The 25,303-nt window shown below is 49.7% G+C and overlaps 2 protein-coding genes across 29 annotated transcripts in view; one reads left to right on the forward strand and one right to left on the reverse strand.

Moving 5' to 3' along the window:
- Nucleotides 1-6,114: 6,114 nt before the first annotated feature.
- LOC102458302 (non-structural maintenance of chromosomes element 3 homolog) overlaps nt 6,115-25,303 on the forward strand; it is a 175,814-nt gene continuing 156,625 nt past the window's right edge. For 4 of the 23 annotated variants that reach the window (XR_016348054.1, XM_089774032.1, XM_089774034.1 and 1 more), the window contains exons 1-10: nt 6,165-6,434; nt 6,532-6,595; nt 9,264-9,352; nt 9,977-10,071; nt 10,399-10,478; nt 10,560-10,602; nt 10,761-10,823; nt 11,687-11,801; nt 12,154-12,296; nt 17,259-17,332. Coding sequence is in view for 14 of the 23 variants with exons in the window: in XM_089774032.1 (XP_089630158.1) it covers nt 6,228-6,434; nt 6,532-6,595; nt 9,264-9,352; nt 9,977-10,071; nt 10,399-10,478; nt 10,560-10,602; nt 10,761-10,823; nt 11,687-11,801; nt 12,154-12,296; nt 17,259-17,295 (936 nt within the window). In the remaining 9 variants the exon portion in view is untranslated. Of the gene's footprint in view, nt 6,435-6,531; nt 6,596-7,560; nt 7,698-9,263; nt 9,353-9,976; nt 10,072-10,398; nt 10,479-10,559; nt 10,603-10,760; nt 10,824-11,686; nt 11,802-12,153; nt 12,297-17,258; nt 17,333-18,612; nt 22,392-22,421; nt 23,988-25,303 lie in introns of those variants that run through there. The other 19 variants (XR_016348055.1, XR_016348058.1, XR_016348056.1 and 16 more) reach the window with 15 other exon arrangements.
- LOC142820990 (uncharacterized) overlaps nt 19,416-25,303 on the reverse strand; it is a 36,174-nt gene continuing 30,286 nt past the window's right edge. For 5 of the 6 annotated variants that reach the window (XM_089774027.1, XM_089774029.1, XM_089774026.1 and 2 more), the window contains one exon: nt 19,416-21,967. In XM_089774027.1, coding sequence (XP_089630153.1) covers nt 21,129-21,967 — 839 coding nt within the window. In that variant the 3' untranslated portion in view covers nt 19,416-21,128. The remainder of the gene's footprint in view (nt 21,968-25,303) is intronic. The other variant, XM_089774028.1, reaches the window with a different exon arrangement.

The following is a 25,303-nucleotide window of genomic DNA, read 5'->3' on the forward strand; positions in this document are numbered from 1 at the left end:
TAGTGAACAAGCTCACCCTCCTTACCAAATTAATAGTAGACAAACCTGTGTCATTGGAAAAAGTCATTTAGCAGGAATTAGGATGGACCATAAGAAGGAAAAAGCATGTAAAAAAAGGGGAAGGCAAAAGGTTTGGAGCCCTATGGGCAGAGTTGAAGGAATAAGGAAAGTAGAGCAGACATTGGAAAGTTACTAGGAATGAAAAACATTTTCTTTGAAAGGACAAAGCAAGTGATTTGAGGGAATGTGAAGATAAAAGGTGGACTCCATGGGAGTGTGGAAGGGATTAAGCAATGGTAGTAATATGTGAAGGGAAATCTTGTTTTAAAAATGATACCTTGTTTCTTTGCAGCCTCTTCATTAAGCACTGTGCAAATCATGTAGGCAAAGAAACAATCAAATGTAAACATTTTGTCTATGGACACCTTTGTTAAATCTGCAAAGGAAAATTAAGGATTCTACTGAAACTTAATTGGTTAACTGCATAAAGGAATGAGCTATATATATTGTAACTCTATTTTGTGAATTTCAAATTAAATAGTTTTATTTTGTTTTGGATAATGTCCTCTTGCTTAAAATTGCAAACAGACAAGGCACAAATTGGTTAGTGCTTCTGTTGGGCATTCAACTTGTAAGGACATTTAACTTTCTAGAAACCAAATTATTAGTTTAGAAATTCAAGCTTTGAAACTTAACTGTTTTTTTTTCAAGGCTGACTTGATAACACTTTTGGCTTCAAAGGAAAGTGGACAGAGAAGGCTGTTGCTGTTTCAGCAGACACATCCACTGCACCCCTGACCACAAACATAGAAGAAACAGCTCAGCTTGCAGAGCTGGCAGCAATCAATTAGCTTGTGAGGCAGGGGCCAGTACCATCTACACTAACTCCTATGCTGTATGGGCTGGAGCCATCCAGTGGATAACTAATTGGAAGAATAATAACTGGGAAATAGGAAAGCCTGTTTGGAGATTGGAATATTGGAAATGGATATACCAGTATGCAACCCAAAATGCCTTAAGCATAAGTCATGTGTCCAAAAGAATAACACCCTGACTGCATAGCTAAATAACCTAGCAGATGCAGCAGTACAAATTTTTGCTGCCCAGGTGGATTGGGAACGCCTGTACATTTGGCTACATGAAACCTTGGGACACACAGAGAGCGATAAGCTGGTGTGGCAGGCACATGCCAGGGGGTGGCCTATCACCCACAACCAAGCCAGAAATCTGGTACAAGCTTGCACCCTATGTGCTGAACTCAGAAAACATGTAACAGAAAGGCAATGATTTGCCAGGCTAAGAGATGGAAAAATACTATGGGCAACCTGGCAAGTAAATTATATTGGTACACTACCCACCAGTAAGCAAGGGTGGAAGTATGTTTTAACTGGAATGGAAATTGTTTCAGGAATTGGTTTTTGCTTACTCAACCCCAGTGGCAACAGGGTTGTTTACAGTCATGGGACTAAACCACTTAATAGCCCTTGTCCCAACACCCCAGTTTGGGAACACAAACCCATGTACTGCACTCCTATAAGGGAAAAGGAGTCTGGACAACTGCAGATGCTGGGCTAACACCAATAACCATCACTGAGGCTTGGATTGTATCCAAGACCGGCAAACCTTATGTTTTATTACAGGAAACTGAGGCAATAGCCCTAAACAGTGCTCCAGTGGGATGGATCCCTCCCAATGCTGGTGTGGATCCAGGAAAACCACCATGAACTTTTTGTATATATATACCGCTTGCTGTTGTAGCGCTTGCAACCACTGTTGTTAGTTACAGACTATTGAAATAAGACATGGTACTCCAACTCGCCATGGTCTTCTTCCTCATCCCAACTGCTACTGCTGTACCAGAACACCTTACTTGACTCCTCTACTGGACTGGGAATCGAGTTTGTCCCTCTCAGCCCAAATGACTGGTGAAACAAAGTGACATCTTCCGATGGGGACCGGTATGGTTCGATGACAGCGACTACCGCAATCCTCTAAATAACTCTGGGGGGAGGTCAAGAGGGGAGGCAAGGGAAGTGGCAACAAACGGTATGGGATAAGACATGCTGTAACTAAAAATGTAAAGCCTCATGGCTAGATTGTCTAGCCCAACACCTAGGACTTTCGTTAACTCCCTTCCTTCACTCTATTGTAAATACTATATTAACCATTTTACTTGTTGTAATTGCTTGCTGCATGCTTCTATGTATTATTAGGCATTTTGTGTACACTGCTACCTCCTCTGCACAAATCTGGTATATGGCGTTGGGAAGCAATCCTAATCAATCCCTTGATCCAAATTATCTGATCAGACCCTGCTGATAGGGCGATTTTAGCTTCCTCCAAGGAGGGCAAAGGGTGCTGGCATCACCGCCATCTTGCGTTCTGGGACATAGTGAGGCGTGTCAAGGGGGTGGAATGTAGCCAGACACAAAACCCCATCTTGTTTTTCCACGAACCCCATCTTGGTTCCCCCCCCCCCCCAGAGAGCAAGAGAAAGGCAGTCAGCCTTTGATGCCCTGGGAACACAGGTTTGCTGCCTGTCCCTGACTCTACCATAAACAGAAACCAGACAGTAAATGGGCTAGCTGACGACCCGGGGCCTCCCGTCGCCCTGATGGCTAGTACCAGTAATTGACACGCCTGCACTGTCCCAGAGAGGAATCTTCGCCCATCACATACCAGAGGTGCCCATTGTCTGCATTTTCCCAGGTGTAAATTATGCTTTGCACCCTTCGTGGGAAACTTGGCATTCAAAGCCATTTTTCCTAATTGGCCACTTGAGCCCAGGAAGAAGCCTACATGACCCAAGGGGTATAAAAGAGGTTCAGCAGCCCACCCCATTTGAGCTCCAATCATCTATACCTGCTGGCAGGTATTGATTGTCTCCCGAGGTCTGTGGGACGCCCAACCTCGCCCTACTTCTTCCCGAGGGATTGAGAGAAAGACGCTGGCCACGCCAAGTCTGGAACGCAGGGTGAGAATATATACCTGCTATGTGTCTATTTTGCATGCATTTAATAAGAGCTCAGAGAACCAAAGGGTTTCATGGTACCTGTAAGTAACTTATTAGTGTAATTTCTGTCCTGTCCTTTGTAGTGTCTGTGTTATCTGTAACACAGTAGTAGCATTTAACAACTAAGTTTACCCTGTAACAATAAATAGTAACTGTTTAAGCTTTAACCTGACTCCTTCAGTTGCTATAACAGAACCAAGCACAATTTAAAAGAACTTCAGCCGGTCATAAGGGACTCACTGCCCTGACCGTCGGCTGACAGTAATGCACACACTCAGTGCTCCACGCCGGAACAAGCCCTCTCGCACAAGAGCACTGCTTTGTAATGCACACTCAGTGCTCCGCGCCGGAACAAGCCCTCTCGCACAAGAGCACTGCTTTGTAATGCACACACTCAGTGCTCCGCGCCGGAACAAGCCCTCTCGCGCAAGAGCACTGCTTTGTAATGCACACACTCAGTGCTCCGCGCCGGAACAAGCCCTCTCGCGCAAGAGCACTGCTTTGTAATGCACACACTCAGTGCTCCGCGCCGGAACAAGCCCTCTCGCGCAAGAGCACTGCTTTGTAATGCACACACTCAGTGCTCCGCGCCGGAACAAGCCCTCTCGCGCAAGAGCACTGCTTTGTAATGCACACACTCAGTGCTCCGCGCCGGAACAAGCCCTCTCGCGCAAGAGCACTGCTTTGTAATGCACACACTCAGTGCTCCGCGCCGGAACAAGCCCTCTCGCGCAAGAGCACTGCTTTGTAACGCACACACTCAGTGCTCCGCGCCGGAACAAGCCCTCTCGCGCAAGAGCACTGCTTTGTAACGCACACACTCAGTGCTCCGCGCCGGAACAAGCCCTCTCGCGCAAGAGCACTGCTTTGTAACGCACACACTCAGTGCTCCGCGCCGGAACAAGCCCTCTCGCGCAAGAGCACTGCTTTGTAACGCACACACTCAGTGCTCCGCGCCGGAACAAGCCCTCTCGCGCAAGAGCACTGCTTTGTAACGCACACACTCAGTGCTCCGCGCCGGAACAAGCCCTCTCGCGCAAGAGCACTGCTTTGTAACGCACACACTCAGTGCTCCGCGCCGGAACAAGCCCTCTCGCGCAAGAGCACTGCTTTGTAACGCACACACTCAGTGCTCCGCGCCGGAACAAGCCCTCTCGCGCAAGAGCACTGCTTTGTAATGCACACACTCAGTGCTCCGCGCCGGAACAAGCCCTCTCGCGCAAGAGCACTGCTTTGTAATGCACACACTCAGTGCTCCGCGCCGGAACAAGCCCTCTCGCGCAAGAGCACTGCTTTGTAATGCACACACTCAGTGCTCCGCGCCGGAACAAGCCCTCTCGCGCAAGAGCACTGCTTTGTAATGCACACACTCAGTGCTCCGCGCCGGAACAAGCCCTCTCGCGCAAGAGCACTGCTTTGTAATGCACACACTCAGTGCTCCGCGCCCGGAACAAGCCCTCTCGCGCAAGAGCACTGCTTTGTAATGCACACACTCAGTGCTCCGCGCCGGAACAAGCCCTCTCGCGCAAGAGCACTGCTTTGTAATGCACACACTCAGTGCTCCGCGCCGGAACAAGCCCTCTCGCACAAGAGCACTGCTTTGTAATGCACACACTCAGTGCTCCGCGCCGGAACAAGCCCTCTCGCACAAGAGCACTGCTTTGTAATGCACACACTCAGTGCTCCGCGCCGGAACAAGCCCTCTCGCACAAGAGCACTGCTTTGTAATGCACACACTCAGTGCTCCGCGCCGGAACAAGCCCTCTCGCTCAAGAGCACTGCTTTGTAATGCACACACTCAGTGCTCCGCGCCGGAACAAGCCCTCTCGCACAAGAGCACTGCTTTGTAACGCACACTCAGTGCTCCGCGCCGGAACAAGCCCTCTCGCACAAGAGCACTGCTTTGTAACGCACACTCAGTGCTCCGCGCCGGAACAAGCCCTCTCGCACAAGAGCACTGCTTTGTAACGCACACTCAGTGCTCCGCGCCGGAACAAGCCCTCTCGCGCAAGAGCACTGCTTTGTAACGTACACTCAGTGCTCCGCGCCGGAACAAGCCCTCTCGCGCAAGGGCACTGCTTTGTAATGCGCACACTCAGTGCTCCACGCCGGAACAAGCCCTCTCGCGCAAGAGCACTGCTTTGTAATGCACACACTCAGTGCTCCGCGCCGGAACAAGCCCTCTCGCGCAAGAGCACTGCTTTGTAACGTACACTCAGTGCTCCGCGCCGGAACAAGCCCTCTCGCGCCAGAGCACTGCTTTGTAATGCACACTCAGTGCTCCGCGCCGGAACAAGCCCTCTCGCACAAGAGCACTGCTTTGTAATGCACACACTCAGTGCTCCGCGCCGGAACAAGCCCTCTCGCGCAAGAGCACTGCTTTGTAATGCACACTCAGTGCTCCGCGCCGGAACAAGCCCTCTCGCACAAGAGCACTGCTTTGTAATGCACACTCAGTGCTCTGCGCCCGGAACAAGCCCTCTCGCACAAGAGCACTGCTTTGTAACGCACACTCAGTGCTCCGCGCCGGAACAAGCCCTCTCGCGCAAGAGCACTGCTTTGTAATGCACACACTCAGTGCTCCGCGCCGGAACAAGCCCTCTCGCACAAGAGCACTGCTTTGTAATGCACACTCAGTGCTCCGCGCCGGAACAAGCCCTCTCGCACAAGAGCACTGCTTTGTAATGCACACTCAGTGCTCCGCGCCCGGAACAAGCCCTCTCGCACAAGAGCACTGCTTTGTAACGCACATTCAGTGCTCCGCGCCAGGGCGCCAGTGCAGGCAGGGAAGGGCTGGTTTGCGCAATAAAGACCCGATGGCCAAAATAAACGTTTTGCGGAGAAGCCTCCTGCCGATCGAGACGCGGTTTTGCACAAGAAGCCCCCGGGCGCCATCGGGGCTTTTCTGCGCAAAACGATCCCGCCTCGTCTCCACCGCCTCGCGCACAAGCCTTTGGGCCGGGAGCAGCGCGGCAATCCCGCGAGAACACGACGCCCTGCCACGAGAGCTCAGTGCCCTTGCGCAGTCCCAGCGGCCGTGCAGGCACGTGACGTCAGCAATCTCCCCCGCCCCGCCCCTTAGGCGCCTGGCTCTGCGCAACCGCCAGCGGGAAAGGGGCGGGGCCGGAAAAGGAAGGCGGGAAGGGCCGAGTGACGCAGGTTCCGCTCTGGGGGTCCGAGCGGCAGTGACGCGCCCCGCGTGCAGCCTGGCGCAATGGCGGGTCCGCGGCGCAGTCAAGGGCCTGGCCCCTCCCAGGTAGGGCGCGTGCCTCGGCCCCCTGCCCGGCTCCCCCTCCCCCCGCGGGGAACGGCCGCACTGACCCGCCTCCCCCTCGCGCAGGCGGAGGACGCGTCCGGGGAGCCCTGCGCGCTGGGCCAGCGGCACCTGCAGAGACTCGCCCCCGCGCACGTGGACCAGAAGGTGGGTGGCTGCGCTGCGGGGGGGGGCCCGCCCCGCCCTTCGGCTCACGCCCCGCCCCTCCCCCGCCCCTCGGCTCACGCCCCGCCCCTCCCCGCAGGTCAGCGAGCTGGTGCAGTACCTGCTGGTGAAGGATCAGAAGAAAATCCCCATCAGACGCGCAGGTAGGGGGGGGGGGGGGCACAGGGCTCCCCGCGGGCACTTCAGGCTGCAGAGGCAGAGCGAAGGCGCTAGGCCGCGGTGCCTCTCGTGCTGCTGAGCTCTCAGTGCGCTCGGGTCCGTCCTTCTCGAGACTCCCTCTTAGTCACAACAAAACGCAGGACGAGGTCGCACTGTGCAGACTAACGAGATGGTTTATTGGGTGATGAGCTTCCGTGGGCCAGACCCACTTCCTCAGACCGAATAGTGGAAGAAAATAGTCACAGCCAGATATACCAAAGGATACAATTAAAAAAATGAACACGCATGATGAGCCAAGGAAAGCTTCTCATCTAACATGTGTTCTTTTTTTTTTAATTGTATCCTTTGGTATATATGGTTGTGACTTTTCTTCCACTATTTGATCTGAGGAAGTGGGTCTGGCCCACGAAAGCTCATCACCTAATAAACCATCTTGTTAGTCTTTAAAGTGCTACATAGTCCTGCATTTTGCTTCAGCTACACCAGACTAACACGGCTTCATTTCTCTTAGTTATAGGTTCTAGAACAGGCTACTAGGAATAGTTGGTAGGCTGCATGAGTGGCCCTCCTTCACCTCATTGGGCTGTGGCAGTCCATGGTCCCCTAGGATTCCACCTGTAGTCCTGTGGCCTCCCTGTCTGCTCCTCTCCATCCCCCCCCCATGCCTCTCTGTGAACTGAACCACCACACTTCCCATGCCTCTTCCTCCTTCCCAGCACTTGGAGCTGTGAATTTCACACTCTAGTCCTGCTCCTTCCCCTCCTTCCAGATCTTAGCTTAGGTGAACAGCTGGAGGGGAGGAGCAGGAACTGTAGGGCTCTGGTGCCCTGATGTTGGAGAGGTGTATGTGGAAGGGGGCAGCCGGGATGTCTGCAGGCCCCAGTAGGCTCCAGTGTTCTAGGAGTTCTGCTGGAGGGTTACCACTGCATGGGTTCTGTCTTGTCGGCAGGGGGTGCTAAGATCCATGGGTATAGCTGTAAGACAGGAGTGGAGAACCTTTTTTGGGTCAGAGACCGCACATGAGAGAAGCAAATCAACAAAAAAAAAAAACCACACTGCACGCTCACATACACACTCATTGTTGTGGTAAGTTCTTTTAAATTTTTTTAATTTAGAATTTTAACGTGATGGTTGTATTTTCTTTTTTGCTTGAAAGGAGCTGTGGGGAGGGCTTCCCACTCCCTCAGGTCCTGCATGCCTCCTTAACTGTTAATGAGTTTGCTGGCAGTGTATGGCTCCAGTCTGCCAGATGATGTTCCCTGCTGCAGCCAGCCTATTCAGGGAAGGAGGTGGAGGGAAGAGAAGGAGGCCCGCTGTGGCCTCCCCTTCCTCCCAAAAGGTGCCACATGCAGGGAAGGGGCTTGGGGGCTTCCCTTCCCTCCCACTCTGGGAATGGATTCCCCCTTCCCTCTCCTCTCCTCTGGTCCTGTATGGCTCCTTACCAGCAAAAAGTAGTTTTGCTGGCAGCCTCTGCAGCTGCTAGAGGCTGGAAAGCAGCTGTAGCCTGTTTTCTGCTGCTGCCTCCCAAAACTCTGCAGGGCTCCACCACACGGAGCTTCTTCCTCCCGCCAGATCTCTAGCACATGCCTCTCCCATGTGCAGGAGAGGAACCGGAAATATCCTGCTGTGCTGCAGGGGAGGCTGGGGGAAGTTTTTAAAGCGGCCCCTGGGACCTCCTTGACATGTTTCACAGCCTCTGGACCTCCTGCCCCCTGAGGGCTGGATGAAATTGTTTGGCAGTCTGGAAGTGGCCCACGGGCCAGAGGTTCCCCACCTCTGCTGTAAGAGAATCATAAAAGATTAGTGTAGAAAGAGTCTTGAAGAGGTAATTTCATTAGGAAAAACTATTTCCCTAGGAGAGTGGTGAAGCACTGGAAGGGGTTACCTGGGGAGGGAGTGGAATCTCCATCCCTGGAGGTTTTTAAGTCTCAGTTTGACAAAGCCCTGGCTGTGTTGATTGAGTTGGAATTGGTCCTGCCTTGGGCAGGGGGTTGGACTTGATGACCTCCTGAGGTCTCTTCCAGCTCTAGGATTCTATGATGATCTTAAGTATCAGAGGGGTAGCCGTGTTAGTCTGAATCTGCAAAAGCGACGAGGAGTCCTGTGGCACCTTATAGACTAACTGAAGTGTAGGAGCATAAGCTTTCGTGGGCAAAGACCCACTTCGTCAGATGCATGTAGTGGAAATTTCCAGAGGCAGGTATAAATATGCAGGCCAGGATCAGGCTGGAGATGACGAGGTGGATCCAATCGAGGATGAACTGAGCTACAGTTCATCTTTAAGTTTGACACAATCAACTCTGGATTAAACAAAGACTGTGAATGGCTCGCTAACTACAAAAGCAGCTTCTGCTCTCTTGGAATTCACACCTCCAGATCAGCTGCTAGAAGTGGGCCTCATCCTCCTTGATTGGATCCACCTTGTCATCTCCAGCCTGATCCTGGCCTGCATATTTATACCTGCCTCTGGAAATTTCCACTACATGCATCTGATGAAGTGGGTCTTTGCCCACGCAAGCTTATGCTCCTACACTTCAGTTAGTCTATAAGGTGCCACAGGACTCCTCGTCGCTTATGATGATCTTGTCCAACCCCCTGCTAAACACAAGACCAACCCCAGCTAAACATGGCTCCCTCTCTTTTCCCTTGCAGATATCCTGAAGAACATCATCAAAGACTACAAAGGTGTTTACTCAGAGATCATTAAGCGAGCCAGCAGGACCCTCCAGCAGGTCACCATGGTGTGGAAATGGGATGGGGGGTGGGGGAGGAGCTTGGTGAGGGGTGCGCTCCTCTCCCAGTCAGTGCTGGGTACTAAGGGGTGCTGTTCATGAGGGGGCACATCCAGGAGCACTCTCCTCTGTGCCGAGCACTAAGGGGCACCATGCTGTAGGTACCATCTTTCAGCCAAGTGATTTAAACCTCTTTTCAAGCCACTACATGTGCCTTGGGCTTTTTTGTTGGCACAACTTCTGTTGGTCGGGGTGTGGAAACATTCCACCCCTCTCTCGACTAACATAAGTTTCACCAGAAGGTGTGGTCAGCGGTTAGCAGGAAGCAAGAGGATCTCCTTGTTGGGGGTGGTTTAAATATGGTGGCAGAGAAGGGCTCTCCCACTGACCTAGAGTAGCCACATGGGATACTTGCTACTTGCCGGCATAGAGTGGCTGCACTGTGTCCATAGTATGAACGTAGCCTTGGTGTCCTGGGTTAGTATTATCTTGGCTGCTTTATGTTGCAGCACTTTCCTCTTGCCGCTCGACAGGAGTCCTGGCTCCCATCATGGCCTGTTCTAACTACGAAACCCCATTCCCCATCCCATGCCTCTTTGAAGCTAACCTCTTCTGCCCCCCTCTCACCACCAGGTTTTTGGGCTGCAGCTGGTGGAGATAGACACTAAACATCACATCTACATCCTGGTCAGCAATCTGCCACGCCTGGAAGGGGAGGATTTGAAGCAGTAAGAGGGAAGGGGCTGGCTGACTGGGGTGTGGGGCAGAGAGACAGATTCTACCTCTTCCCTCCCAAATCAAGAGGCTTCCAAGCCCTTGAAAGTTAATCCTTGACCTGAGGCTCCACCTACCAAACCCCAGCTCCTAAAAACTGAGATGGGTGATCCCTGCATCCATCCATCCTTTGGATTGTGTTTCCCTGCTAGGGGCCAGAAGGCTACATTGCAATGTCTGGAGGTCTGCTGAGAGGTTTTATTCTGCCATTAACCCCACTACTTCTTTGTCCAGATTTGCAGTCCCCTCTGGGTGAGTGACACTCCTCTTGTGTGTTATAGGGATGATTCCACAGCAAAGCTGGGCCTCCTCACAGTCATCCTCAGCTTCCTCTTCATGAAGGGCAATGCTGCTAAAGAATGTAAGCCCACCCAATCTCTGCAGGCCCCACCCCTTCTCAGCAAGTTCTGCCCCGGTTGACATTCTCTTTCTGCCCTTTCAGCTGCTGTGTGGGAGATGTTGAGGAGACTGCGAATTGACCCCGGGTACGTGTGTGTGTCTGAAATGCAAAGGGCTAGTGTTCTCCAGCGCCAGCTGTGGGCTCCTCCCCTTCTGTGCCCCAGTTAGCTAATAGAGGGTCTTGTGGAGGCTTGTCCACGGAGGCCCCACCTCTTGAATACATTTCTATCTACAACCTCTCTAGAATGAGACACGAAGTCTTTGGGGATGTCAAGAAGCTGGTGACTGAGGAATTTGTTCGCCAAAAGTAAGTTTGGACTTGTCAGGATGGCCTGGATTCTATGCCTGGGAAGGGAGTGGGGTCTAGTGGCTAGAGTAGAGTGGGCGGAGCACCAGGACTCCTGGGTTCTACCCTATGTCTGGGATTTAGGGGAGGTGAAGGGCTGGCTCCCAGGCCCCTTACTCTTAACTAGTAGGATACACTCCTCTCCCAGAGCCAGGAACAAACCCCAAGAATCCTGCTGTCACTCACTGTCCATCCCCATGAGTGGATTTGGAATTAGTGCCATGATGGCCTCATGGGTTGGGTGGCTGCTCTCTCTGTGAGCCCAGGTTCATGTGTTTTGAATCCCACATAGCTGGCGTGTACAGAGCAGCCTTGGCGGAGTTCACAGCCTCGCTGTTTATACCATGCCGCAGATGATCTCGTTGCCCCCTTACACAGTCTGCTTGGAAGCCAGTTCCCTGTGCTGAGGGCATCGGACACACATACTGCCTGGGTTGGTCGTTTGCCCTTCTTTGAGGGTTTCAGAGATCCAGTAGCCCTTCTTTCCCTCTGACAATAGGAAGAAAAGGAGGACTGGCCCTGGGACTCTGGAAAATGGGTCACCCCAAGGTATTTGAGGGGGAGGGACATAGAATTGCAGTGAGGTTGAAGCCTAAACCAGAAGGGACTGAGCAAAGGAAGAGGACAGGAGTAGCAGAGTAACTAGAATCCAGGTGTCCTGAGCCCCCTAACCTACCCATTCAGCCATGCTGTTGTTCCATAGAAAGTGGGGGTGGGGAGAGGGAATGAGCCCAGAGGGAGGCTATGAGCTCAGTGAGAGTGGAGGAGGGTGATGGCTTGGAGAAGGGGGCATGGTCTTTGATTGCTGCACCCTGCCCACTCAGGTACCTGGAGTACAATCGCATACCCCACACAGACCCGCCTGAGTTTGAGTTTCAGTGGGGCGCACGGGCTGCCAAGGAGACCTCCAAGATGCAGATTCTGCGCTTCGTTGCTAAGGTACCTGCCTGCTGGTGGGGGGATGGGGAGGAGTGAGCGGACTCTGGGATTTGTGGGGAGCATAGCCTAGACCCCCATAGTGGCCAATGCGTAGGTGCCTGGAGATAGGGGTCACTTAAGAGGACTGTTGGTTATTGACTAAAACCCTAAGGGGCAGTGCTTGGAGAAATGGGGGACAATCACTGGGCAACCAAAGGGACTGGGGGATAAGGGGGAGGGCTAGGGTGCTTGGGCATGGAGGGCCCCCTGATGGGCCAGTAGACCTCTCTCCCTTAAGGGCTGCTGATGTCCACACAAGCCCCAGGTGTGATCGCAACCCAACTGTCTCAATTCCTACTTCCTGTCTCATTAGATCCAGAGCAAGGACCCTGAGGCCTGGAGCACCCAGTATAATGAGGCGGCAGCTGAGGTGACGGCTACAGGGGGCCTGTTCCAAGACACTAGGCCTCTTGGAGACACTGGGGGAGCTAGCCAGGGAGCACGGAGGCGGAACCGGTCAGTTTCATGGGGTTCACCCATAGGTACTCTGCCCCATGGTGCCTTGTGAACCAGAAGCAGGCTCAGCATCCAGCACCCAAGGGTCTACTGAGGCAGCTGCCTCTGCCCTCCTGATCTCAGGCCACCACCCATCTGCCTCCTGGACAAATGGGCTATGTCTACACTACACATTTTTGCAGCAGAAAAATATGCTAATGAGGGACTCATTAGCATAAGTTGCCACATCATTAGCATATTTTCTGCCATTTCTTTTTCTGCAAGGGGTTTTTGCGCAAAAAGAGGCAGTGTGGACTTTTTTTTTTTTCCTCTTCACAAAAAACCCATTTTTGTGCAAGATCCTTATGCCTCTCTGGTGCAGGCATAAGGATCTTGTACAAAATGGGGTTTTTGTGCCAAAAGGAAATGTCCACACTGCTTCTTTTTGCATAAAACCCCTTGCACAAAAAGAAATGGCAGAAAATATGCTAATGATGTGGTGACTTAGGGTTAAGGTGACTGAGGGACTCATCAGCATATTTTCTGCTGCAAAAATGTGTAGTGCAGATGTAGCCATGGAGTTGAATTGTTGTATATTGGTTTTGCTCAGCTGGCAGGGGGAGCTCAGCTACTGAGCTCTCCTTGCTTTGCCAGAGGAGGCCAAGAGCAGCTTGCGCAAATTCCTCCCTCCTGAGGGGAGCTTGCTGCTGACATGATCTCTGATTCACCCATATCATTTCCAAATGGAGTATGCAATTCTCTGCACAACGGCAGCAGGCAAGACCCTTAGTGTGCTCTTGGCTGCCAGACAGCCCTCTCCTGCAGTCAAAATCCCACTGCAAAGGGGGTTGTTTGTAGGAGGCTAGGCTGCTGAGCAGCTTCTGGGAGGCCTTAAGTACAGGAGGCGGCATGTTGTAGCAAACCATGTGTGCAACACTGGTGCTCCTAGCTGTGTTACCTGAGACACGGTCATGTCTGTACCTGCTGTGTTCTCTGCCTATAGTGCTTCCCAATGGCAATCCGGAGTCTTGCTATGCAGTTCCACTTGTGGCAGTCCCTCCTCCACCCCCATCATAGTGACCTGCTGACGCAGCATTGTGCATGCCCAGGAGAATTCCCCCCTTGCCGGAGCTCAGGTTCCCTGCAAACCTAGGCATCATCACTCCTCCTCCACTGAGCAGTGGGCTAGAACCTAACCGGAAGGAAAGCTCAAGCAGCAGGCTATGACTTCAGAAGCCAAGGGCTGAGGCCCAGTATAGCCCCACAAGTGCCTTGAATAGCCCTGACTCCCCTGCCATGGTGAAGGAGAGAGCCTGCTTTAAGGGCATGGGTGGATATCGTATACATGCTTCCTCAGGTTCCTGAATCACATTGATATTCTGCAACATGAACCCAAGAGCTATGGGATTATGCGCACCTTGTTGGCCAGAGATCTGCCCAATTCCCATGGAGTTGTGGCTCTCTTGTCTTGTCTCCTTTCCCCTTCCTGCCAGTATATTTAGACCATGTTTTCTGGGGTAGGAATGATCTTTCATTAGGGCTGTGCTATGTACAGTGTTCTAGGGGCTCTTACTGCAGGCATGCAATCTCTGTGATGGGTCCTTGGTCTCAGGTGGGTATCAGGTGCACCCCCAATTTATACCCTTGGGCCCTGGCGTATGTTAATGGGGTTAGCACAAGTGTCATGCAAGGTTTAGTGTGGGGGCCTTGGCAGGGAGAGGCATAACCTGGATAAAGGGGGAGGGGAGGACTGCTTTATTGGCCCACCAAGCTTTGAGGAAGGTGCTAAGCTAAGATCTTCTGAGTGGAGGCATTTTGTGGACTCTTGGCTGGCCAGAGAATAGGTCTTGTAGCAAGATAGTTCTTTGTCATTCAAACCATCACTGAACTGGGAGGATTGGTCTAATTGGATGGCTTTCCAGTCAGCATCTGCTGCTGAAAGTTTTGTGGGTTACCCTAATTAGCTTGGTAACATTTAGGAATTAGTTGTGGTTTTATCCTTTCATAATCAGTTCACTTAAACCAATGTGTTTTGAAATCTTTGGGGCTTTCTACTCAGATTAATGAAGGCTGGGAACAGTGTGTTACCGTCTGATGGAGTGGCACTTTTAATGAGCTTCTATTGTTTGGGGCGAGGGGAGATCCCAAGAAGCATCAGGTCTGTGTTTCTTGAGTTGTGAAGCTGAGCTGGAGGGCTGTGAGGGGGCTGCCTTGAATCTCTTCAGCGGTGGCTGGAAAAGCCTTCAAGTAACTTCACTAAGGGTGCCTGAACAATGGTATGCACTGGTGGCTCTGAGCATAGAGGCTGTTTCTCCCTTTCAGGGCAGGGTAAAAGAGCCTGGTCTGTCAAATAAAGAGAACACAGCGGTTTAGTGTTCAGGTTGTCCTGCGGGCTGTCAGTCTCACCTTGTTTTATACCCTTGGGCCTTGTTTTTTTCCTTGCTGGTGGAGAAGGGGAACTTGCCAATGGACTGCTCAGGGGGAACTAGTGGGTAGGAGAGCAGTGCCCCAACAAAGGAGATGTCTGCAAGGGCTCTGTTCCCCCTCATAGTACAGGGAGATGGAGAATGCTTTCTGGTGAGGAGTTACCCAGTCTAATGTGTTGCTAAATGCATCCCTCTGGAAACACCCAACTGAAGTGTTTTCCAAGATTTTTTTTAAATATGTCTCATAACTAATAAATGGTTTATTATTCAAGGGCCAACATGTTTTAAAAAGAAAAAAATTCATAGGCTCAGTGGGCAATGGTGGTTTGTTTGGAGCAAGACACCTTGATGTAAAGTACAAGGAAGCATCATCTCAGCCTTTCAGTAGTAATAACTGTCATCATTCGAGATAGCAGGAGAATAATTCACTAAGGGCCCAAGTATGAAAACTGTACTCACCTTGGGTTGCACTCGCTGATGAGTTGTGGTGTTGAAGTCATCAGTGGTCTTATGTGAGCGAATAAATAATCATAATCAGTGAATGAATGTGTTGCGTGTTTGAATTCACTAATTATTTGTGATCATCAAATAGGCAAATGGAGTGACTTAATCCATGATTGTGTGATGTTTTCCTAGTTATGACATTTCTTTTAATGAGTTAAAAATATCTTTCAATGGGACATTTCATCCATTACAGAATTCATCTGCAATAAGAAATACTTCTTCTCAATCAGAGAACAGAACTGAATCATAAACACTTCTTCTCAATTACCCAGTCTTGTTTTAATATACTATATCTCTGTAGCCACCTTTCATTAATTTTGAAGGGGCCTTTTCCCTGAATGTCTGGGCTCTATTAGTAAGGTAGAGGTAAAAAGCAGATAAAAAGGACACATTCTACCCTTTTTCCTTCCCCTATTCAATTCAACTGAAGGACACATGTTCGTTTCAGTATACGCAGGGCAATAAACCTAGAGATGCACAAAATAAAAAGGCTGTTGGTCAGTGTATAAAATAATGAGTTTAAAGCCATGAAAATTACACACACAAATAGATCCATTCACACAAACTGATGCTTTCTAAAAGGTGGCTGGAAAGGTGACTTGGATGGAATGGCTAGATTTGATCAGAGAAGCTGAGTGGTTAGGAATGCAAGAGGTTCCTGGGACTGCTGTACAGTCAGTATTCCCTCCTGTGTTCATCGTGGGACAGGTCTCCAAGAAGAGACAAGCTGTCCATGGCCTGTTTTTTCTCCATGTTGAGGATCCATGTGGGTGACTCAGTGGAAAGCAGCTGGGGATCCTATTTATGCCCCAATGCCTTGTCAGTGCCTCAGCCCCACCCTGGATGGACCCCTCTGGGGCAAAAGGATGTTCTGCCTCCATGCTGAGGGGTCAGTGAGTGTCAGTTGTGACCAAGGGTCTTGTGTGATAGGCTCCTTCCCACTTGGAATTGGGCTGAGCCCATGATGCATTTGGGGGGTGGCTGCAGCTGGGGTTCTGGTTTGGCTCATTATAGAGGAAGTTTGGAGTCATCTCCCAGTGAGCATCCCAAACTTCTCCAGCACTTGGGTGTGGGGTATTGGCTTGAGCCCATGTGTAATTATTCCCCTTTGTGGTGATGCAGAGAAACTCTCTGAATTCACCGCTAGCATGTGTCTGAATATCGCTTTATACAGAGAGCCCAGTGGAGGTAAGAGACCACTCCAAGGGATGACATCGCGAGAGTTTGGGGCAAGAGGCTCTCCTGCTCTTCTCTTCAGCTGGTTTAGGGGTACCCTGTGACATCTCAGGAAGGGCCCTGCATGCCAAGAATTTGGGGCTCAGTTGCACAAGTGTTACCCTGAGTCCGCTTTAATCACAAAACACTTGCTTTTTAGCCCTTATGAGTGCAAAAGAACTTTGGAAGCATCTGCCCTCTTGCCCTCACCATGGGCATCATGTCTAATTCAGGCCCTGCTTCCTAACATCACAAGGTGGCCTCTGCAGGCCAGAGACACCCAGTGACCAGGACAGGAAAATTTCCATCTTCCCTAAGCAACCCCTAGGGGCTACCAGCATTCCTGAAGGTATAGATCTGTTTGGGTCTAGCTGGGGAGGCAACAAGAGAGGAATGAGGACAGACCCACCCCTTAGTTTTTGTACAATGCCTTGTACAGCACAGGGCCTGCTATGCAGATCCCTGGCCTCTGGCTCTGGCTGCTGGGCTCGGTGTGACATGCTCCCTGGAGCACTAAATAGTCCCGCTCCTCCCCCCACGCTGTGCTGGGCAGATACACCCAAACTTGGGCACACCCAGCCACTGAGGGTGAGCCTCCATCAGCCATGGCTGGGAGCAAGTGTAAGTGCACTGCTTCTGCCTGGGCCCAGCCTACAGGGTACAGTCAGAGATGGGGCAGGGCAGAGTGAGGTTGAACATGGGAGCCCTCTCTGGGCAGCCTAGTTGGTGACAGGGTACATTGTTCCAGTGAGGAGGGAGGCTCTGTGAGCCTGCCTCAAGCTGTGAGGATCTAATCTGTGGCTCTGGTTTTGTGATGCTGTGTGTCTCTGTCTTCCAGCTCTGCACATAGCCAGCCAGAAAGACCCGTGTCTTAACTCATCAAGAACAGCTCGGATGGACTGGAGCCCCAAGGTGAGCGAATGGGTGGTGTTGGGTGTTGGAACGGTGGGGGGTGCAGGAGAACTGGTCAGTGCCAGGTGTGGGAAAGGTGGGCAGTGCGGGTGTGCTGGGTGTTGGAATGCCAGGCAGTGCAAGGTGCAGGAGAGGTGGCAGTGCCAGGAGCAGGCAGTAGTGGGCAGTGTGGTAGCAGTGAGGAATGCTGGGTGCACGACCCATCAGAGATGATCCTGCTGAGTCCTGTCCTTTGTATTGGCACCCACTGTCTTCCACAGCCAAACCCAGCCCTGCTGGGACAACAGTGGCCCTAGGCCGTGAACTAGGATATGAATTTGGCCCACTTTTCCCCTGTGAGCAAGAGCAGCAAAGCAGGGCTGGTGTGCCTGACTCCCCTGTTGCGGGCTCTGAGGAGCTGTTGAAGGCAGCTCCCTGGCCGTACGCTACGGAGTCTACAAGATTGACTGCTGTAGCTGTCACCAAGAATAGACTCTCACTGAAAGAGGTGCTATCTGATAAGTAGCTGGTACCTCGTCCCACTGGCTTCCTGGATGTCTTGTATAATAGTCTGTCTGTCAACGTCACACTCCCTCTCTGACTTGAAATTTTTGACTGTAGCCTTGGGAGGGGACACAACTTTCCAGGGTGGCTGCGTTTGCCTGCTAAGTGGCCAGTTGCATGCTATTGTGGGGTCAGGTTCTTGCTCCTCTCCCTCTTGGGTCTAGTGCTGGTCTGTGCAGGGACAAGTTGGTGTCTGGGCTGCTGCTCGCCATCTCACTTATATCTCATCCCACCTGTGACTGTCTCATCTTGGCCCTGCAAGTGAGAGTGTCTCCTGCAAATGAATAGCACCCTGGTCTCAGCAGGGTTCCTGAATACAGTGGAGGGAATGGCCTCTCGGCTACCTCTACCCTGTAGCTTGCTGTGTCAGCCAACTTACTGGTAAGGGGCAAGGTCAGTTCTCTGCCCACCAGACCTGGATTCACCCTCCCCCCCTTCTTACTCCCAATTAATTGCTCCCTGTGACTGTCTCATCCCACCACTCATCTCCATGGCATGCAAGTGACACTCCTTTGGCTTCCTCTCCCTCCAATGGCACATTGATACAAATTGCACTTTGCCATTTACAATTGTTTTTTGGCCAGCTTGTCCCCAGATCCCTGGCTAATGGGTTTGCCCAGAGATGTCACCGGCACGATTCCCCTGCACACCATGCTAAGTGTCCCCCTCCTCACACATCCCAGGCACCCACATTGGAGTGAGCCCCTCTGGAGTGACTCTGCACTCATCTTTTCCAGGAGCATCTCCTGGAGAAAAGACTCAGAAAACCAGCCTGGAGCCATTAGAAACAATCCTTGCCTGGGGTAGGGGGATCAGCTGGGTGAGTGACTCCACTGGCTTAGTGCAGTGAGCCCCTGTGAGCGAGAACAGGGTCAGGCCTGGAAACCAGAGCGATTGGTGTCAGTGGTCACTATGGAGCTTTTAGGCTGGTGATGGGAGGGGCAGATTGGGGCTCTGAGAAGGGAGGAGCAGGGCAGGACACTGAGAAGGAAAGAGGGGATCAAAGGGTGGTGATGGGGGTAGGGGCATACTGCAATTCTGAGAAGGGAAGGGCAAAGTAGAACTTTGGGAAGAAGGGAGATCTCTGAAATAGAAACCACACATACTCCCTAACTACCCACAATGACGCATTACCAGACTCTTTCCACTTTGTAGACAGGCAATCCCATGGAAACAGTTGATCTCTCCAAAAATCACTTGGGCCCCTCATGAATCCAGCATATGTAATCTTGTATCCCACACAGAACCCCATAGTAAACATAATCCTCTGATGATCTGTGGCAAAATGTTTTCTTGCAATTATAATACTCAGTCACTAGGTAGAGGAAACCAAACATATTTTCAGAGATTTTTGTGTATGAAGCACAAATACAGAGGACTAACCTTGAGATGTCCTTTGATTACTTTGTGCCTAACTGTAATATCATCCATGTATGGACTTACTTTTGCCAGAGCAACCACAATAAATTAGCAATTATGAAATGCAGAAAATTGACAAGGGAAGCTAAAGATACCACTGAAACCTCTATGGCCAGGAGAGTTAAGATCAATAAAACAGAATTTTAAATATATCAAAAAGCAAAGCAAAGACAACTTACAACTGAATAGCTCCAGGACAAGATAGCGATGGTAAATTGTCAACAAAAATGAACAAAAGGTAGAAATATTCAATAAATGTTTTTTTTCTGTGTTGGAAAGGAGCTGAGTGATGATCCCATTGATCCCATTATTTTTATTCAGATAGTGTGATCATATTCTTTTGATCATGTTATTTTCAAAAGTTTTAGCATTACTGAAATGGGAAAAAACAGCCAGTCTTTCCATTTGCTCAGCAGGAAAAAGCCCAAAAGTCACCTTTTCAAATGGAAACTGGGATTTAAAAACTCGTTTTGGGAGCTGTTCAAATTTCCTCTCTAGGTCTCTGACACTATAATCTCCAGCACTAACAAGTATGTGATTCCTAAGAACAGGTAGTGTCACACGACAATTTGGGAAGCAGAGGCTAAGAATAAATTCTAAAGCTGCAGTGGTGAGGGAGTACCATAACAGCGATGGGAAAGGAGAGAATTCCTCCAGTTCACCCCACCTCCTTCATGTATCATGAGGCGAAATGACACTTCTTTGTATCCCTGCTTCTGCTCTTTAATATATATTTTAAATGAGACATTAAAAAAATTACTCTTCAGTACTACCTGGAGAAATGCAAGAACAACTAGGAGTAAAACAGTCTGTCCATGAAGGAGGAAATCAAGTGAGTCTGACAATTGCTGTGCTAATGGCAGAACAACTTTAATTTGATACCTAGTAGGCGTGTCTAAACTAGGGATGTTAAGCAGTGATTAATTTGCTAGTCCAGGAGTTGATGGAATTTCCATTGACTACTTGACTAGTGGTTAAGAAAAGCAGTTACAGTGCTCACTTCCTGTTCTGCACTCTTAAAGGGACAGAGAGGAGCCGGTATGCAAAAATGCTGGCTCAATCTCTAGTTCCCTGCTGGGTCTCAGGGCAACCCGCCTGCTGCCACTCTGCATTCTGAAAGGCACAGAGCTGCAGCAGCCAGTTCCAAGGGTCTCTTTCAGAACAAGCCACCCCCATTCTACTCAGCATGTTTAAAGGGACAGAGCAGCAGCAGCTCCTTAAGCTGCTTCTGCTCGGTTTCAGAATGCAGATGGGCGAGGGCTTGTCCTGAGATCCAGCGGGGGACCAGTGATTGAGCCAGCATCTTTGTGTGCTGGCTCTTTCTGTCCCTTTAAAAGTGCAGAGCAGCCAGGGGAGGGGGTGTGATATCCAGTAGTCAATCGTGCTACCGGATAAGCTCCTGCTTATCTGGTAGTTGACTACTGGTTCACATCCCTAGTCTGAACTAGGTCAATTTAAGGAGCAATGTGCTTGCTAACCCCTGCCACTTTACCAAGGTTATGTTGTTACTGCTAAAATAGTTTAGCTATTTTATTTAAATGCTAACTCAAGTTTGATAATTCTATGGAAGATCCTAGTAGAGACAAGGACCAGGTAGATTTTTATCTCAATAGCCAGTCATGGTCACTCTATCTGGGACTGACTGATGGACATTCCAGGCAGGAGGAGCTCACACTCCCATCAAGAAACTGACAGAAAGGAAAATGGGCTTAATCCCAAAGAAGGGTGAGCAGCAAAGTAAGCAACACACCTGGAAGAGCTGATGGACCACAGTGACAGAGCTTTAAAGATCACTGTGGGAAAATAGCATTTGTATTAAAAACCAAACAAATCTTTACTCTCCCCAGTGGATCCTCTGATGTGTGATAAGGTGTGAGTTCTGATTGAAGCTTCTCCCACATGCTGAGCATTTAAAGGGCCTGTCTCCCGTGTGGATTGTTTCATGTCTAATAAGGTCTGAGCTCCGAGTGAAGCTTTTCCCACACTCTGAGCATCTATAGGGTCTGTCCCCCATGTGGGTTCTCTGATGCTGAGTAAGGTTTGAACTGTCTGTGAAACTTTTCCCACAGTCAGCACATTTAAAAGGTCTACTTCCTGTGTGGATTCTAAAATGTGTAATAAGGTTTGAGTTCCGATTGAAGCTTTTCCCGCACTCAGAACATGTAAAGGGTCTGTTTCCTGTGTGGATTGTCTGATGAGCAATAAGATTTGAGCTTACGCTGAAGGTTTTCCCACACTCAAAGCATTTAAAGGGTCTTTGGCCTGTGTGGAGTCTCTGATGTCTGCTAAGGTGTGAGTTCCGAGCGAAGCTTTTCCCGCAGTCGCAGCATTTATAGGGTGTCTCCCCTATGTGGAGTCTCTGATGTGCAATAAGGGCCGAGCAGCTACTGAAAGTTTTCCCATACTCAGTGGAGGTGTTTTTTCTCTCTCTTGTGGGGATTCTCTGTTGGGTTGTGGTTTTCTTGAGGCCTTTGCCCCTTCCCTGACAATCCCTTGCCTGATTTCCCCACTGTTTTTCTGGCCAGTGCTGGCTCTCGTGACATTTTCTTTGCTCATAGCTGCAGTGAATATTCCGTTTACATCTCTCTGAAAGCATCCCAGGTGGTTCCATGTGCTGAACATCTCCCTGCTGAGGACTCTCCTCCTGGTTTTTACTCACTGTCCCGTCACCTGCTGTGACAAAGAGAGAATCCAGTCATGAGTCATGCCCTCCTCTAGAGAGAAAGAAAATGTTAAAGGGAGGGACTGGAAAAGAGGGATATCAAACCAAAATAGTTGCTGGTGATATGGAAAAAATCAGGCGCCGATTCCCCAAAAACTTTCCCTAGAGGAGAGAGGACAGGATCAATTCTGCCTCCACATCTCATGCAAACACCCCAAGTGAAGTGTCATCACCAAGGGAGGAAACTCTGCTAGGTGTGAGGACAGGTGGGAAGCTGTAACCCTCTTCATGAGGATGCCTCTCATGCTGCATTTCAAGGGCTCTGTAGGGAATCCTAACTCTCTTCTTCAGACACCAAGGAGTATTGAGTTAATTTAAACTCCTTTCCATCTGTGTAGTAGTCTCCCACGATCTTTTTGCTCTCAGCCTGCGAGCGCACACACATAGTATTCCCCCTTGTTTCAGCTGGGAGAGCACAATAGAGTTGGAAACTGAAAAGCCTACTCAACAGATGAAAACAAGCAAGAGCAGTTGAATTTGTGGGACATTTACAAATAATCTAATTTGACATCTCTGCTAGGAACAAACACAGCCAGCAACAGAGAAGATCCTGAAATACAGGGAACACATGTCTCTGTTCCAGAAGAGGGTGCTTCAGCCATAGGGGTGAAGCCATCCTGGATCCAGTTCTCATTGACTGTGAGGGGGCTCAGTGACAATGAGTGCCCTACAGAAGCTCAGACCAGTGAGTATGAGCTAGTGGGGTTTCGGCACTCTAAGGCTATGTCTAGACTGCAATCTTCTTTTGGAAGAAACTCTTCTGGAAGAGAGCTTCCAAAAAACTTCTTCCGAAAGAAAGCATCCACACTGCCAAAGTGCATCGAACAAGCGATCTGCTTTTTTGAAAGATAGCATCCAGACCAAGCATCCAGATCAAATGGATGCTATCTCACATATAAGCTGTGATTACTATGGGCGGAATGGCCACCAGGGCACCTATGCTTTTTCCACTTTCCTCTTCTTGGAAAAGAATACCCTCTTCCCCGTCCACACACGCCTTTTTCCAAAAGAGCTCTTTTGGAAAAAGTCTTCTTTCTCAGAAGGAGGTTTACCAATGTCAGAAAAACCCCTCTGTTCTTTCAATTTTCTTTCGAAAACATGATTGCAGTGTGGACGTAATTGAAGGTTTTTTTTGGAAAAATGGCTGTTTTTCTGAGGGGGGGGGGGAACCTCTGTAGTGTAGACATACCCTAAGAGATGAAAGGGAGAAGGGGGTGTCAATGAATGCAGCAGTTAAGAGGTAACAGCTATCAGGCAATCTAGTAGTCGGGTGCAGTGGGAAGGAGTATTATAATGCCCCAGTGTGTGGAACATGGCTGGGAAACTAGAGACTATAATTCAGGAGCAAGCGACTCTGTTTCCTCTGCAAAAGGAGACAGAGACAAGAATCAGGCTATGTGGTCTCAGGAGGGACTGTCTCAAAGATTCAAGGAGCCTGCAGAGAAGACAGACTGGTTGTTGCAGACAGAAAGGGAGGGAGTGAGATTTTCTGAGTCCCCAGAAGCCTTTAACTACATTGTGGCATAATCAATGAAATGTCCATTTGTCCTGGAGCAGAAAGTGCAAAAGGAAGAAAGTAGGACTTGCAATCAGTGGCTATAGTCTCAGTGAGTAGGGAAGGATTTTCACAGGGGAAAGAGCATGTTGGAGAGAAGACAAGGGATACGAATATCTAAAGAAGCTATGTAAAAGAAAGTGAATTAAAGAAAATTGAGTATAGGTTCCAAAGCAATGGGGCATGGGAGAGGAGAGATTCTGTTAATGAAGTGAGAGCCTCAAAAAAATCTCCCCTTTGTAGTCCAGGGAGCCCTTAGCATCATCTGGAAAGGCCACATCTAACTGCCTCAGAATGACATCGTGTCTGCCAATATACTCCTGTCATTATCAGTATCTAAAAGGTATCAAGTAAGAAAAATTATCTACATAGATCATAAATAAAGCCCTCAAGCCTAAACTGAGCTGGGGGGGGGGGGGAGGAGAAAAGAGGAGACCACTTAGCACTCATCATAGGGAATGGAGCCTGCACCCCAGGAACCCTTCTGGCTCTTGGCATAGAGACAACAGACTGTCCAATACAAGCAGACAGAAGGCTATTTGGCTTCCATGAATAAAGGGGGAGCAACACCCTTTGAACTCATGTCAAGTGAATCTTTTTGGCCTAAAAACCAAGAGTAGCTGGAACTGATTATAGCTGAGAAACCTGATTAGCCAAAGACTGTAACTATCTTCACTAAAAAGTGTATTGTTTCTCCTGTAACTGTACCTGTGTTCTAGTCTATCTTACTATCATTTAAATCTCTGGTCTTTGTTAATAAACATTGTTTTATTACAAAAACTATCCCTGCTGTGTATTAAACATCAGCTAAACTCCCAGGCTGGTGTGGACTCTCTCTTTGGTGGCAGCAAACTTAACATCAGTGAGCAGCCAAGGAGTAGAACTGGACATTGCAAGACAGACAGTTTTGAAAAGCTGTTGGTGCTCCCCTGCCAGAAGTAGGTTGTCAGCTGTGAGCAGGCAGCTGATGGAAAGGTTCACATCCAAAGCTTTTCACCACAGAAGCACCCAGGGTTCCAGGGCAGGCACAGACAGAAGCTGTACTGGTCTGGATGACTCCCACCAAAGCATCACACTGGTGTAAAATAACAGGATTTTCACACAGCCTGCTACTCAACTGAGATTTACAATCCAAAAATTGCTAAACTAGATTTTTAAGGGATTTTGAGTGAGAAGACTTGAGAACAGGAAAATAAGATTAGTGCTCTGTTTATTTCAGTAGACCAAAACAAGGGATTTTAAAGTGTACTACTGGGGAAGTGGGATTCTGTGCCCCTATGGGTCACAATTTATACGGCCCAAATTTTTTCCTGTGCTTCCCATATAGGGGAAAAAAAAACGGCTAAGGAGCACAAGCCTCTTCCTGGGAAGCCCAGGCACTGCACATCTGTTCCTGCTTGCTGGAGTAACTTCAGAGATAGGGATGGGAGAGGGGCTAGCATATTCTATGGCTACGTCTAGACTGGTATGATTTTCCGCAAATGCTTTTAGTGGAAAACTTTTCCGTTAAAGCATTTGCGGAAAAGTGTCTAAATTGGCACGGATTCTTTTCCGCAAAAGCACTTTTTGCAGAAAAGCGTCCGTGCCAATCTAGACGCGCTTTTGCGCAAAACAAATCTGAGCTGTCTACACTGGCCCTCAGACTAATCCATTTCCTGGTTTATAAAAATGTGGGGGAGGGTGAACCTAAATTGATAAGCAACTGAATCCTCTGTACACAGTATTACTGTAT

This window comes from Pelodiscus sinensis, chromosome 29 (genome assembly GCF_052426305.1).
Source record: "Pelodiscus sinensis isolate ZL-2025 chromosome 29, ASM5242630v1, whole genome shotgun sequence".
Lineage (NCBI taxonomy): Eukaryota > Metazoa > Chordata > Testudines > Trionychidae > Pelodiscus > Pelodiscus sinensis.